Source organism: Oncorhynchus mykiss, chromosome 18 (assembly GCF_057628025.1).
Source record: "Oncorhynchus mykiss isolate SJ-2025 chromosome 18, ASM5762802v1, whole genome shotgun sequence".
NCBI lineage: Eukaryota > Metazoa > Chordata > Actinopteri > Salmoniformes > Salmonidae > Oncorhynchus > Oncorhynchus mykiss.
This window is the reverse complement of record NC_143039.1, coordinates 3322383-3335874: the sequence shown is the minus strand read 5'-3', so window position 1 is coordinate 3335874 and position 13492 is coordinate 3322383. Positions and strand designations below refer to the sequence as shown.

Here is a 13492-nt window from a genome sequence, read left to right as displayed (position 1 = left end):
TTCGACCAGGGTCTATGGGAATAGGGTGCCATTTTGGAGGCTTTTGACCAGGGTCCATAGGGAATAGGGTGCCATTTTGAAGGCTTTTGACCAGGGTCCATAGGGAATAGGGTGCCATTTTGGAGACTTTTGACCAGGGTCCATAGGGAATAGGGTGCCATTTTGGAGGCTTTGGACCAGGGCCCATAGGGAATAGGGTGCCATTTTGGAGGCTTTTGACCAATGCCCATAGGGAATAGGGTGCCATTTTGGATGGTTTTGACCAATGCCCATAGGGTGCCATTTTGGATCCTTTCGACCAGGGTCTATGGGAATAGGGTGCCATTTTGGAGGCTTTTGACCAGGGTTCTACTGTAGCTGAAATACTGACTTATCTCTGGGGATCTACTGTAGCTGAAATACTGACTTATCCCTGGGGATCTACTGTAGCTGAAATACTGACTTATCTCTGGGGATCTACTGTAGCTGAAATACTGACTTATCCCTGGGGATCTACTGTAGCTGAAATACTGACTTATCCCTGGGGATCTACTGTAGCTGAAATACTGACTTATCTCTGGGGATCTACTGTAGCTGAAATACTGACTTATCTCTGGGGATCTACTGTAGCTGAAATACTGATTTATCTCTGGGGATCTACTGTAGCTGAAATGCTGACTTATCTCTGGCGATCTACTGTAGCTGAAATACTGACTTATCCCTGGGGATCTACTGTAGCTGAAATACTGACTTATCTCTGGGGATCTACTGTAGCTGAAATACTGACTTATCCCTGGGGATCTACTGTAGCTGAAATACGGCTATTTTTCTCGGAAGGTCGCATGTTCTGTCGTCTGTCAAATCCCTCAACCTATGATGCTGTCACCTATTTAGTCTTTAGATCAGTCAACAGGAGAATGGTGGAAGGAACTTCTATAGGATGAGATTAATTCAGCCCGGTCATGTCTGATCTGGTCTGGGATTGATGAACTCACTGATTTGGAACGTTGTGTTTTGTAGACAGTAAAGTGCTCTCCGTTTGTGTTGTGTTCCAAACATTCAGTCGCACACATGTAGGTAGCGAGAGCGACCGTGCAAATGGATCTCCGTTGGCTCCGTTAGTGGAGGGGTCGAAGAGCAGGGCTGTGGTTCCGGATCTCCGTTGGCTCCGTTAGTGTCGACCCCTCCAGGGGATCGAGGAGCAGGGCTGTGGTTCCGCATCTCCGTTGGCTCCGTTAGTGTCGACCCCTCCAGGGGATCGAGGAGCAGGGCTGTGGTTCCGCATCTCCGTTGGCTCCGTTAGTGTCGACCCCTCCAGGGGGTCGAGGAGCAGGGCTGTGGTTCCGCATCTCCCTTGGCTCCGTTAGTGTCGACCCCTCCAGGGGGCCGAGGAGCAGGGCTGTGGTTCCGCATCTCCGTTGGCTCCGTTAGTGTCGACCCCTCCAGGGGGCCGATGAGCAGGGCTGTGGTTCCGCATCTCCGTTGGCTCCGTTAGTGTCGACCCCTCCAGGGGGCCGATGAGCAGGGCTGTGGTTCCGCATCTCCGTTGGCTCCGTTAGTGCCGACCCCTCCAGGGGGCCGAGGAGCAGGGCTGTGGTTCCGCATCTCCGTTGGCTCCGTTAGTGTCGACCCCTCCAGGGGGCCGATGAGCAGGGCTGTGGTTCCGCATCTCCGTTGGCTCCGTTAGTGTCGACCCCTCCAGGGGGCCGATGAGCAGGGCTGTGGTTCCGCATCTCCGTTGGCTCCGTTAGTGTCGACCCCTCCAGGGGGTTGAGGAGCAGGGCTGTGGTTCCGCATCTCCGTTGGCTCCGTTAGTGTCGACCCCTCCAGGGGGTTGAGGAGCAGGGCTGTGGTTCCGCATCTCCGTTGGCTCCGTTAGTGCCGACCCCTCCAGGGGGCCGATGAGCAGGGCTGTGGATCCGCATCTCCGTTGGCTCCGTTAGTGTCGACCCCTCCAGGGGGTTGAGAAGGAGGGCTGTGGATCCGCATCTCCGTTGGCTCCGCTAGTGTCGACCCCTCCAGGGGGTTGAGAAGGAGGGCTGTGGATCCGCATCTCCGTTGGCTCCGTTAGTGTCGACCCCTCCAGGGGGCCGAGGAGCAGGACTGTGGTTCCGCTGACGTTGAGGAGGATGGCCTGAGGGCTGAGGGACAGAGGTATGCTCTGTCTCATCCTTCAACCTCCTTTAATCCCTCTATGTGTCTGTCTATATCAACGTTACTGTCTGGTTTAGTCTGTCCCAGCTGAAATACCATTGGGTTTTCTAGACTTGTTTCGTCGTCATGGAGGAGTCTAGTGACTCACCTGCAAGCTGGCTGAAATGTTGCTGTGTTAGCTGTTAGGTCACTGACCACCGATGGGGTTCACTCCCTCAGATGAAGTGCTCTCTGATTCAGAAAGAGAAGTCCTCTATCTGGCCTGGTTTAGACAGGGAAGTACTGCATCTGGCCTGGTTTAGACAGGGAAGTACTGCATCTGGCCTGGTTTAGACAGGGAAGTACTGCATCTGGCCTGGTTTAGACAGGGAAGTACTGCGTCTGGCCTGGTTTAGACAGGGAAGTACTGCATCTGGCCTGGTTTAGACAGGGAAGTACTGCATCTGGCCTGGTTTAGACAGGGAAGTACTGCATCTGGCCTGGTTTAGACAGGGAAGTACTGCATCTGGCCTGGTTTAGACAGGGAAGTACTGCATCTGGCCTGGTTTAGACAGGGAAGTACTGCATCTGGCCTGGTTTAGACAGGGAAGTACTGCATCTGGCCTGGTTTAGACAGGGAAGTACAGCATCTGGCCTGGTTTAGACAGGGAAGTACAGCATCTGGCCTGGTTTAGACAGGGAAGTACTGCATCTGGCCTGGTTTAGACAGGGAAGTACTGCATCTGGCCTGGTTTAGACAGGGAAGTACTGCATCTGGCCTGGTTTAGACAGGGAAGTACTGCATCTGGCCTGGTTTAGACAGGGAAGTACTGCATCTGGCCTGGTTTAGACAGGGAAGTACTGCATCTGGCCTGGTTCATACTGTTACAGACAGACTGTATCTGACCTGGTTCTCACAGTAATTGTCTGTCCTTTTTTGGGCTGAATACTTATATTCCCATGGCAACCTGTGTCTGTTCTGGAAACAGGCCATGGCCTTGCTGCTCCGGCTGGGTCTCTGTTCTCTGTCTCTGGCCACCCAGACTGGGAGGGCTGCTTGCTTCCTGATACAGGCCATGGCCTTGCTGCTCCGGCTGGGTCTCTGTTCTCTGTCTCTGTCCACCCAGACTGGGAGGGCTGCTTGCTTCCTGATACAGGCCATGGCCTTGCTGCTCCGGCTGGGTCTCTGTTCTCTGTCTCTGTCCACCCAGACTGGGAGGGCTGCTTGCTTCCTGAAACATCAATGGAACTACTGTAACTAAAAAAAGCTGTAGCAAGAGAATAGATGGACACAACAACATTTATAGGTTGTTAGTATCAAAAACAACACTCTGCCCTCTAAAGCAGTGGTTCTCAGCTGGTTGTGCCTCAGGACCCAAATTCAACCAGGTTGTCTCAGTCTTGACCCAATATTTGTGTCGCCAAAATACAATCTGGAAAACTATTTATTTAATACTATATTGATATTAAATGTAGCAATTAAAAAACAAAGGAATAACATTCACACTTCTTTCATTGTCAATAATAACATTTTGCCGTCATGATGAAGAATGCTAATAAACTCCCTGGTTTGAGACACTAAATCACCCTAAATAGCCCTGCTAATAAACTCCCTGGTTTGAGACACTAAATCAACCTAAATAGCCCTGCTAATAAACTCCCTGGTTTGAGACACTAAATCACCCTAAATAGCCCTGCTAATAAACTCCCTGGTTTGAGACACTAAATCAACCTAAATAGCCCTGCTAATAAACTCCCTGGTTTGAGACACTAAATCAACCTAAATAGCCCTGCTTATAAACTCCCTGGTTTGAGACATTAATCACCCTAAATAGCCCTGCTAATAAACTCCCTGGTTTGAGACACTAAATCAACCTAAATAGCCCTGCTAATAAACTCCCTGGTTTGAGACACTAAATGAACAACCTAAATAGCCCTGCTTATAAACTCCCTGGTTTGAGACACTAAATCAACCTAAATAGCCCTGCTAATAAACTCCCTGGTTTGAGACACTAAATCACCCTAAATAGCCCTGCTAATAAACTCCCTGGTTGAGACACTAAATCACCCTAAATAGCCCTGCTAATAAAATCCCTGGTTTGAGACACTAAATCAACCTAAATAGCCCTGCTAATAAACTCCCTGGTTTGAGACACTAAATCACCCTAAATAGCCCTGCTAATAAACTCCCTGGTTTGAGACACTAAATCAACCTAAATAGCCCTGCTAATAAACTCCCTGGTTTGAGACACTAAATGAACTACCTAAATAGCCCTGCTAATAAACTCCCTGGTTTGAGACACTAAATCACCCTAAATAGCCCTGCTAATAGAATATTAATAAACTTCCTGGTTTGAGACATTAAATCAACCTAAATTGCCCTGCTATTAGCTCTATATGGGAAAATTTCCATCTTCAGATATGTCCTTGTTTTCAGAGTGGATCCTGTACGTGTCTCCCTGTCTGTACCCAGGTGTGTGAGGGTAGTAGAGAGGCTGATTCTGCTGACTGAGGCGCCATGGTGGAGCCAGGGGACAGGGAGGTGGCTGGCCAGAGGCTGGGGATCCCAGAGAGTTTAGGGGTGTCTACCCTGGAACCAGGTCAGCGACCCCCAACCACGCCCCCAGGACGACAGGTCTCTATCCGGGTACAGCTGCTGGACGACGTCACCGAGGTCTTCAACATATCAGTGAGTACAGGAACTATTTAGCTCTATGGGAGGAATGACATGCTGGAGAAACCACAATGCTTTAGATGAGGTCTATAGTTCCCAGGCTCTGATACCAATGAGGTCCATAGTTCCCAGGCTCTGATACCAATGAGGTATATCAAATCAAATCAAATTTTATTTGTCACATACACATGGTTAGCAGATGTTAATGCGAGTGTAGCGAAATGCTTGTGCTTCTAGTTCCGACGATGCAGTAATAACCAACGAGTAATCTAACCTAACAATTCCAAAACTACTACCTTATACACACAAGTGTAAAGGGATAAAGAATATGTACATAAAGATATATTAATGAGTGATGGTACAGAGCGGCATAGGCAAGATGCAGTAGATGGTATCGAGTACCTTATATACATTTGAGATGATTAATGTAGGGTATGTTAACAAAGTGGCATAGTTAAAGTGGCTAGTGATACATGTATTACATAAAGATGCAGTAGATGATATAGAGTACAGTATATATGTATACATATGAGATGAATAATGTAGGGTATGTAAACATTATATTAGGTAGCATTGTTTAAAGTGGCTAGTGATATATTTTACATCAATTCCCATTATTAAAGTAGCTGGAGTTGAGACAGTGTGTTGGCAGCAGCCACTCAATGTTAGTGGTGGTTGTTTAACAGTCTGATGGCCTTGAGATAGAAGCTGTTTTTCAGTCTCTCGGTCCCAGCTTTGATGCACCTGTACTGACCTCGCCTTCTGGATGATAGCGGGGTGAACAGGCAGTGGCTCGGGTGGTTGTTGTCCTTGATGATCTTTATGGCTCTTCCTGTGACATCGGGTGGTGTAGGTGTCCTGGAGGGCAGGTAGTTTGCCCCCGGTGATGCGTTGTGCAGACCTCACTACCCTCTGGAGAGCCTTACGTTTGTGGGCGGAGCAGCTGCCGTACCAGGCAGTGATACAGCCCGACAGGATGCTCTCGATTGTGCATCTGTAGAAGTTTGTGAGTGCTTTTGGTGACAAGCCAAATTTCTTCAGCCTCCTGAGGTTGAAGAGGCGCTGCTGCGCCTTCTTCACGATGCTGTCTGTGTGAGTGGACCAATTCAGTTTGTCTGTGATGTGTACGCCGAGGAACTTAAAACTTACTACCCTCTCCACTACTGATCCATCGATGTGGATAGGGGGGTGTTCCCTCTGCTGTTTCCTGAAGTCCACAACCATCTCCTTTCTTTTGTTGACGTTGAGTGTGAGGTTATTTTCCTGACACCACACTCCGAGGGCCCTCACCTCCTCCCTGTAGGCCGTCTCGTCGTTGTTGGTAATCAAGCCTACCACTGTTGTGTCGTCCGCAAACTTGATGATTGAGTTGGAGGGTGCGTGGCCACGCAGTCGTGGGTGAACAGGGAGTACAGGAGAGGGCTCAGAACGCACCCTTGTTGGGCCCCAGTGTTGAGGATCAGCGGGGTGGAGATGTTGTTGCCTACCCTCACCACCTGGGGGCGGCCCGTCAGGAAGTCCAGTACCCAGTTGCACATGGCGGGGTCGAGACCCAGGGTCTTGAGCTTGATGACAAGTTTGGAGGGTACTATGGTGTTAAATGCTGAGCTGTAGTCGATGAACAGCATTCTCACATAGGTATTCCTCTTGTCCAGATGGGTTAGGGCAGTGTGGTTGAGATTGCATCGTCTGTGGACCTATTTGGGCGGTAAGCAAATTGGAGTGGGTCTAGGGTGTCAGGTAGGGTGGAGGTGATATGGTCCTTGACTAGTCTCTCAAAGCACTTCATGATGACTGAAGTCGTTTAGCTCAGTTACCTTAGCTTTCTTGGGAACAGGAATAATGGTGGCCCTCTTGAAGCATGTGGGAACAGCAGACTGGGATAAGGATTGATTGAATATCTCCGTAAACACACCAGCCAGCTGGTCTGCGCATTCTCTGAGGGCGCGGCTGGGGATGCCGTCTGGGCCTGCAGCCTTGCGAGGGTTAACACGTTTAAATGTTTTACTCACCTCGGCTGCAGTGAAGGAGAGTCCGCATGTTTTGGTTGCGGGCCGTGTCAGTGGCACTGTATTGTCCTCAAAGCGGGCAAAAAAGTTATTTAGTCTATGTGTCTGCTTGGGGGGAATATATACGGCTGTGATTATAATCGAAGAGAATTCCCTTGGTAGATAATGCGGTCGACATTTGATTATGAGGAATTTTAAATCAGGTGAACAGAAGGACTTGAGTTCCTGTATGTTGTTGTGACCGCACCACGTCTCGTTAACCATAAAGCATACGCCCCCGCCCCTCTTCTTACCAGAAATATGTTTGTTTCTGTTGGTGCGATGCGTGGAGAAACCAGCTTGGCTGCACCGACTCCGATAGCGTCTCTCGAGTGAGCCATGTTTCCGTGAAGCAAAGAACATTACAGTCCCTCTGGAATGCTACCCTTGCTCGGATTTCATCAACCTTGTTGTCAAGAGACTGGACATTGGCGAGTAGTATGCTAGGGAGTGGCGCGCAATGTGCCCGTCTCCGAAGCCTGACCAGAAGACCGCTTCGTTTGCCTCTTTTACGACATCGTTGTTTTGGGTCGCAGGCTGGGATCCATTCCATTGTCCTGGGTGGAAGGCAGAACACAGGATCCGCTCCGGGAAAGTCATATTCTTGGTCGTACTGATGGTGAGTTGACGCTGCTCTTATATTCAGTAGTTCTTCTCGACTGTATGTAATGAAACCTAAGATGACCTGGGGTACCAATGTAAGAAATAACACGTAAAAAAACTAAAAACTGCATAGTTTCCTAGGAACGCGAAGCGAGGCGGCCATCTCTGTCGGCGTCGGAAGTTCCCAGGCTCTGATACCAATGAGGTCTATAGTTCCCAGGCTCTGATACCAATGAGGTCCATAGTTCCCAGGCTCTGATACCAATGAGGTCCATAGTTCCCAGGCTCTGATACCAATGAGGTCTATAGTTCCCAGGCTCTGATACCAATGAGGTCCATAGTTCCCAGGCTCTGATACCAATGCTTTAGATGAGGTCAGTAGTTCCCAGGCTCTGATACCAATGAGGTCTCTAGTTCCCAGGCTCTGATACCAATGAGGTCCATAGTTCCCAGGCTCTGATACCAATGCTTTAGATGAGGTCTATAGTTCCCAGGCTCTGATACCAATGCTTTGGATGAGGTCCATAGTTCCCAGGCTCTGGTACCAATGCTTTAGATGAGGTCCATAGTTCCCAGGCTCTGATACCAATGAGGTCTATAGTTCCCAGGCTCTGATACTAAGGAGGTCCATAGTTCCCAGGCTCTGATACCAATAAGGTCCATAGTTCCAAGGCTCTGATTCCAATGCTTTAGATGAGGTCCATAGTTCCCAGGCTCTGATACCAATGCTTTAGATGAGGTCTATAGTTCCCAGGCTCTGATACCAATGCTTTAGATGAGGTCTATAGTTCCCAGGCTCTGATACCAATGCTTTAGATGAGGTCTATAGTTCCCAGGCTCTGATACCAATGCTTTAGATGAGGTCTATAGTTCCCAGGCTCTGATACCAATGCTTTAGATGAGGTCTATAGTCCCCAGGCTCTGATACCAATGAGGTCTCTAGTTCCCAGGGTCTGATACCAACGAGGTCCATAGTTCCCAGGCTCTGATACCAATGCTTTAGATGAGGTCCATAGTTCCCAGGCTCTGATACCAATGCTTTAGATGAGGTCTATAGTTCCCAGGCTCTGATACCAATGCTTTAGATGAGGTCCATAGTTCCCAGGCTCTGATACCAATGAGGTCTATAGTTCCCAGGCTCTGATACCAATGAGGTCCATAGTTCCCAGGCTCTGATACCAATGCCTTAGATGAGGTCTATAGTTCCCAGTCTCTGATACCAATGCTTTGGATGAGGTCCATAGTTCCCAGATTCTGATACCAATGCTTTGGATGAGGTCCATAGTTAACAGGCTCTGATACCAATGAGGTCCATAGTTCCCAGGCTCTGATACCAATGAGGTCCATAGTTCCCAGGCTCTGATACCAATGCTTTAGATGAGGTCTATAGTTCCCAGTCTCTGATTCCAATGAGGTCCATAGTTCCCAGGCTCTGATACCAATGCTTTAGATGAGGTCTATAGTTCCCAGGCTCTGATACCAATGAGGTCCATAGTTCCCAGGCTCTGATACCAATGAGGTCCATAGTTCCCAGGCTCTGATACCAATGAGGTCCATAGTTCCCAGGCTCTGATACCAATGAGGTCCATAGTTCCCAGGCTCTGATACCAATGAGGTCCATAGTTCCCAGGCTCTGATACCAATGAGGTCTATTGTTCTTGGGCTCTGATACCAATGAGGTCTATAGTTCCCAGGCTCTGATACCAATGAGGTCCTTAGTTCCCAGGCTCTGTTACCAATGCTTTAGATGAGGTCCATAGTTCCCAGGCTCTGATACCAATGCTTTAGATGAGGTCAGTAGTTCCCAGGCTCTGATACCAATGAGGTCCATAGTTCCCAGTCTCTGATACCAATGCTTTAGATGAGGTCAGTAGTTCCCAGGCTCTGATACCAATGAGGTCCATAGTTCCCAGGCTCTGATACCAATGAGGTCCATAGTTCCCAGGCTCTGATACCAATGCTTTAGATTAGGTCTATAGTTCCCAGGCTCTGATATCAATGCCTTAGATGAGGTCCATAGTTCCCAGGCTCTGATACCAATGAGGTCCATAGTTCCCAGGCTCTGATACCAATGAGGTCCATAGTTCCCAGGCTCTGATACCAATGAGGTCCATAGTTCCCAGGCTCTGATACCAATGAGGTCCATAGTTCCCAGGCTCTGATACCAATGAGGTCCATAGTTCCCAGGCTCTGATACCAATGAGGTCCATAGTCCCCAGGCTCAGATACCAATGAGGTCCATAGTTCCCAGGCTCTGATACCAATGAGGTCTCTAGTTCCCAGTCTCTGATACCAATGCTTTAATAGTGGAGGATCAATCCTTCACATTGACAGCCTCTTGGCTGTCGGGGGCAGCAGGTAGCTTAGTTGTTCGAGCTTTGAACTTGAAACTTAAAGCTTGCAAGATCGAATCCCCGTTCTGCCCCTGAACAGGCAGTTAACCCACTTTTCCCAGGCATCATTGAAAATAAGAATTTGTTCTTAACTGACTTGCCTGGTTAAATAAAGGTAAAAATAAATAAATCTGTCTGTAACCCGATGTGTGTTCTGCTCTGTTGTAACCTGGTGTGTGTTCTGTAACCTGGTGTGTGTTCTGCTCTGTTGTAACCTGGTGTGTGTTCTGTAACCTGGTGGGTGTTCTGCTCTGTAACCTGGTGTGTGTTCTGTAACCTGGTGTGTGTTCTGCTCTGTAACATGGTGTGTGTTCTGCTCTGTAACATGGTGTGTGTTCTGCTCTGTAACATGGTGTGTGTTCTGCTCTGTAACATGGTGTGTGTTCTGCTCTGTAACCTGGTGTGTGTTCTGTTCTGTAACCTGGTGTGTGTTCTGCTCTGTAACCTGGTGTGTGTTCTGTAACCTGGTGTGTGTTCTGTAACCTGGTGTGTGTTCTGTAACCTGGTGTGTATTCTGCTCAGTAACATCGTGTGTGTTCTGCTCTGTAACCTGGTGTGTGTTCTGTTCTGTAACCTGGTGTGTGTTCTGTTCTGTAACCTGGTGTGTGTTCTGTTCTGTAACCTGGTGTGTGTTCTGTTCTGTAACCTGGTGTGTGTTCTGTTCTGTAACCTGGTGTGTGTTCTGTTCTGTAACCTGGTGTGTGTTCTGCTCTGTAACCTGGTGTGTGTTCTGCTCTGTAACCTGGTGTGTGTTCTGTTCTGTAACCTGGTGTGTGTTCTGTTCTGTAACCTGGTGTGTGTTCTGTTCTGTAACCTGGTGTGTGTTCTGTCTGTAACCTGGTGTGTGTTCTGCTCTGTAACCCGGTGTGTGTTCTGCTCTGTATCATGGTGTGTGTTCTGCTCTGTAACCTGGTGTGTGTTCTGCTCTGTAACATGGTGTGTGTTCTGCTCTGTAACATGGTGTGTGTTCTGTAATCTGGTGTGTGTTCTGTTCTGTAACCTGGTGTGTGTTCTGCTCTGTAACCCGGTGTGTGTTCTGTTCTGTAACACAGTGTGTGTTCTGTTCTGTAACCTGGTGTGTGTTCTGCTCTGTAACCTGGTGTGTGTTCTGTTCTGTAACCTGGTGTGTGTTCTGTTCTGTAACCTGGTGTGTGTTCTGCTCTGTAACCCGGTGTGTGTGTTCTGTTCTGTAACCCGGTATGTGTTCTGTAACCCGGTGTGTGTTCTGTAACCTGGTGTGTGTTCTGCTCTGTAACATGGTGTGTGTTCTGCTCTGTAACCTGGTGTGTGTTCTGTTCTGTAAGCCGGTGTGTGTTCTGTAACCCGGTATGTGTTCTGTAACCTGGTGTGTGTTCTGCTCTGTAACCTGGTGTGTGTTCTGTTCTGTAACCTGGTGTCTGTTCTGCTCTGTAACCTGGTGTGTGTTCTGTAACCAACCTGGTGCGTGTTCTGTCTGTAACCTGGTGTGTTTTCTGTTCTGTAACCTGGTGCGTGTTCTGCTCTGTAACCTGGTGTGTCTTCTGCTCTGTAACTTGGTGTGTGTTTTCTGCTCTGTAACCTGGTGTGTGTTCTGCTCTGTAACCTGGTGTGTGTTCTGCTCTGTAACCTGGTGTGTGTTCTGCTCTGTAACCTGGTGTGTGTTCTGCTCTGTAACCTGGTGTGTGTTCTGCTCTGTAACCTGGTGTGTGTTCTGCTCTGTAACCTGGTGTGTGTTCTGCTCTGTAACCTGGTGTGTGTTCTGTTCTGTAACCTGGTGTGTGTTCTGCTCTGTAACCTGGTGTGTGTTCTGCTCTGTAACCTGGTGTGTGTTCTGTTCTGTAACCTGGTGTGTGTTCCGCTCTGTAACCTGGTGTGTGTTCTTTAACCTGGTGTGTGTTCTGTTCTGTAACCTGGTGTGTGTTCTGCTCTGTAACCTGGTGTGTGTTCTGTAACCTGGTGTGTGTTCTGCTCTGTAACCTGGTGTGTGTTCTGCTCTGTAACCTGGTGTGTGTTCTGTTCTGTAACCTGGTGTGTGTTCCGCTCTGTAACCTGGTGTGTGTTCTTTAACCTGGTGTGTGTTCTGTTCTGTAACCTGGTGTGTGTTCTGCTCTGTAACCTGGTGTGTGTTCTGCTCTGTAACCCGGTGTGTGTTCTGTAACCTGGTGTGTGTTCTGTAACCTGGTGTGTGTTCTGCTCTGTAACCTGGTGTGTGTTCTGTTCTGTAACCTGGTGTGTGTTCTGTAACCTGGTGTGTGTTCTGCTCTGTAACCTGGTGTGTGTTCTGTTCTGTAACCTGGTGTGTGTTCTGTAACCTGGTGTGTGTTCTGTAACCTGGTGTGTGTTCTGCTCTGTAACCTGGTGTGTGTTCTGTTCTGTAACCTGGTGTGTGTTCTGTAACCTGGTGTGTGTTCTGCTCTGTAACTCTGTGTGTGTTCTGTTCTGTAACCTGGTGTGTGTTCTGCTCTGTAACCTGGTGTGTGTTCTGTAACCTGGTGTGTGTTCTGCTCTGTAACCTGGTGTGTGTTCTGTTCTGTAACCTGGTGTGTGTTCTGTAACCTGGTGTGTGTTCTGTAACCTGGTGTGTGTTCTGTAACTCTGTGTGTGTTCTGCTCTGTAACCTGGTGTGTGTTCTGTAACCTGGTGTGTGTTCTGTAACCTGGTGTGTGTTCTGCTCTGTAACTCTGTGTGTGTTCTGCTCTGTAACCTGGTGTGTGTTCTGTAACCTGGTGTGTGTTCTGTAACCTGGTGTGTGTTCTGTAACCTGGTGTGTGTTCTGCTCTGTAACTCTGTGTGTGTTCTGCTCTGTAACTCTGTGTGTGTTCTGCTCTGTAACTCTGTGTGTGTTCTGAAACCTGGTGTGTGTTCTGTTCTGTAACCTGGTGTGTGTTCTGCAACCTGGTGTGTGTTCTGTAACCTGGTGTGTGTTCTGCTCTGTAACTCTGTGTGTGTTCTGTAACCTGGTGTGTGTTCTGTAACCTGGTGTGTGTTCTGTAACCTGGTGTGTGTTCTGTAACCTGGTGTGTGTTCTATAACCTGGTGTGTGTTCTGCTCTGTAACTCTGTGTGTGTTCTGCTCTGTAACCTGGTGTGTGTTCTGTAACCTGGTGTGTGTTCTGCTCTGTAACCTGGTGTGTGCTCTGTAACCTGGTGTGTGTTCTGTAACCTGGTGTGTGTTCTGCTCTGTAACCTGGTGTGTGCTCTGTAACCTGGTGTGTGCTCTGTAACCTGGTGTGTGTTCTGTAACTCTGTGTGTGTTCTGCTCTGTAACCTGGTGTGTGTTCTGTAACCTGGTGTGTGTTCTGCTCTGTAACTCTGTGTGTGTTCTGCTCTGTAACTCTGTGTGTGTTCTGCTCTGTAACCTGGTGTGTGCTCTGTAACCTGGTGTGTGTTCTGTAACCTGGTGTGTGTTCTGCTCTGTAACCTGGTGTGTGCTCTGTAACCTGGTGTGTGCTCTGTAACCTGGTGTGTGTTCTGTAACTCTGTGTGTTCTGCTCTGTAACCTGGTGTGTGTTCTGTAACCTGGTGTGTGTTCTGCTCTGTAACTCTGTGTGTGTTCTGCTCTGTAACTCTGTGTGTGTTCTGCTCTGTAACCTGGTGTGTGCTCTGTAACCTGGTGTGTGTTCTGTAACCTGGTGTGTGTTCTGCTCTTTAACCTGGTGTGTGCTCTGTAACCTGGTGTGTGCT

General features: G+C 48.5%; 1 protein-coding gene across 5 annotated transcripts in view; it reads left to right on the top strand.

The window, feature by feature from the left end:
* LOC110513522 (FERM, ARHGEF and pleckstrin domain-containing protein 1) overlaps positions 1-13492 on the top strand; it is a 120051-nt gene that overhangs the window by 7280 nt on the left and 99279 nt on the right. For all 5 annotated transcript variants that reach the window (XM_090206947.1, XM_090206946.1, XM_090206945.1 and 2 more), the window contains exon 2: positions 4586-4801. In XM_090206947.1, coding sequence (XP_090063073.1) covers positions 4631-4801 — 171 coding nt within the window. In that variant the 5' untranslated portion in view covers positions 4586-4630. The remainder of the gene's footprint in view (positions 1-4585; positions 4802-13492) is intronic.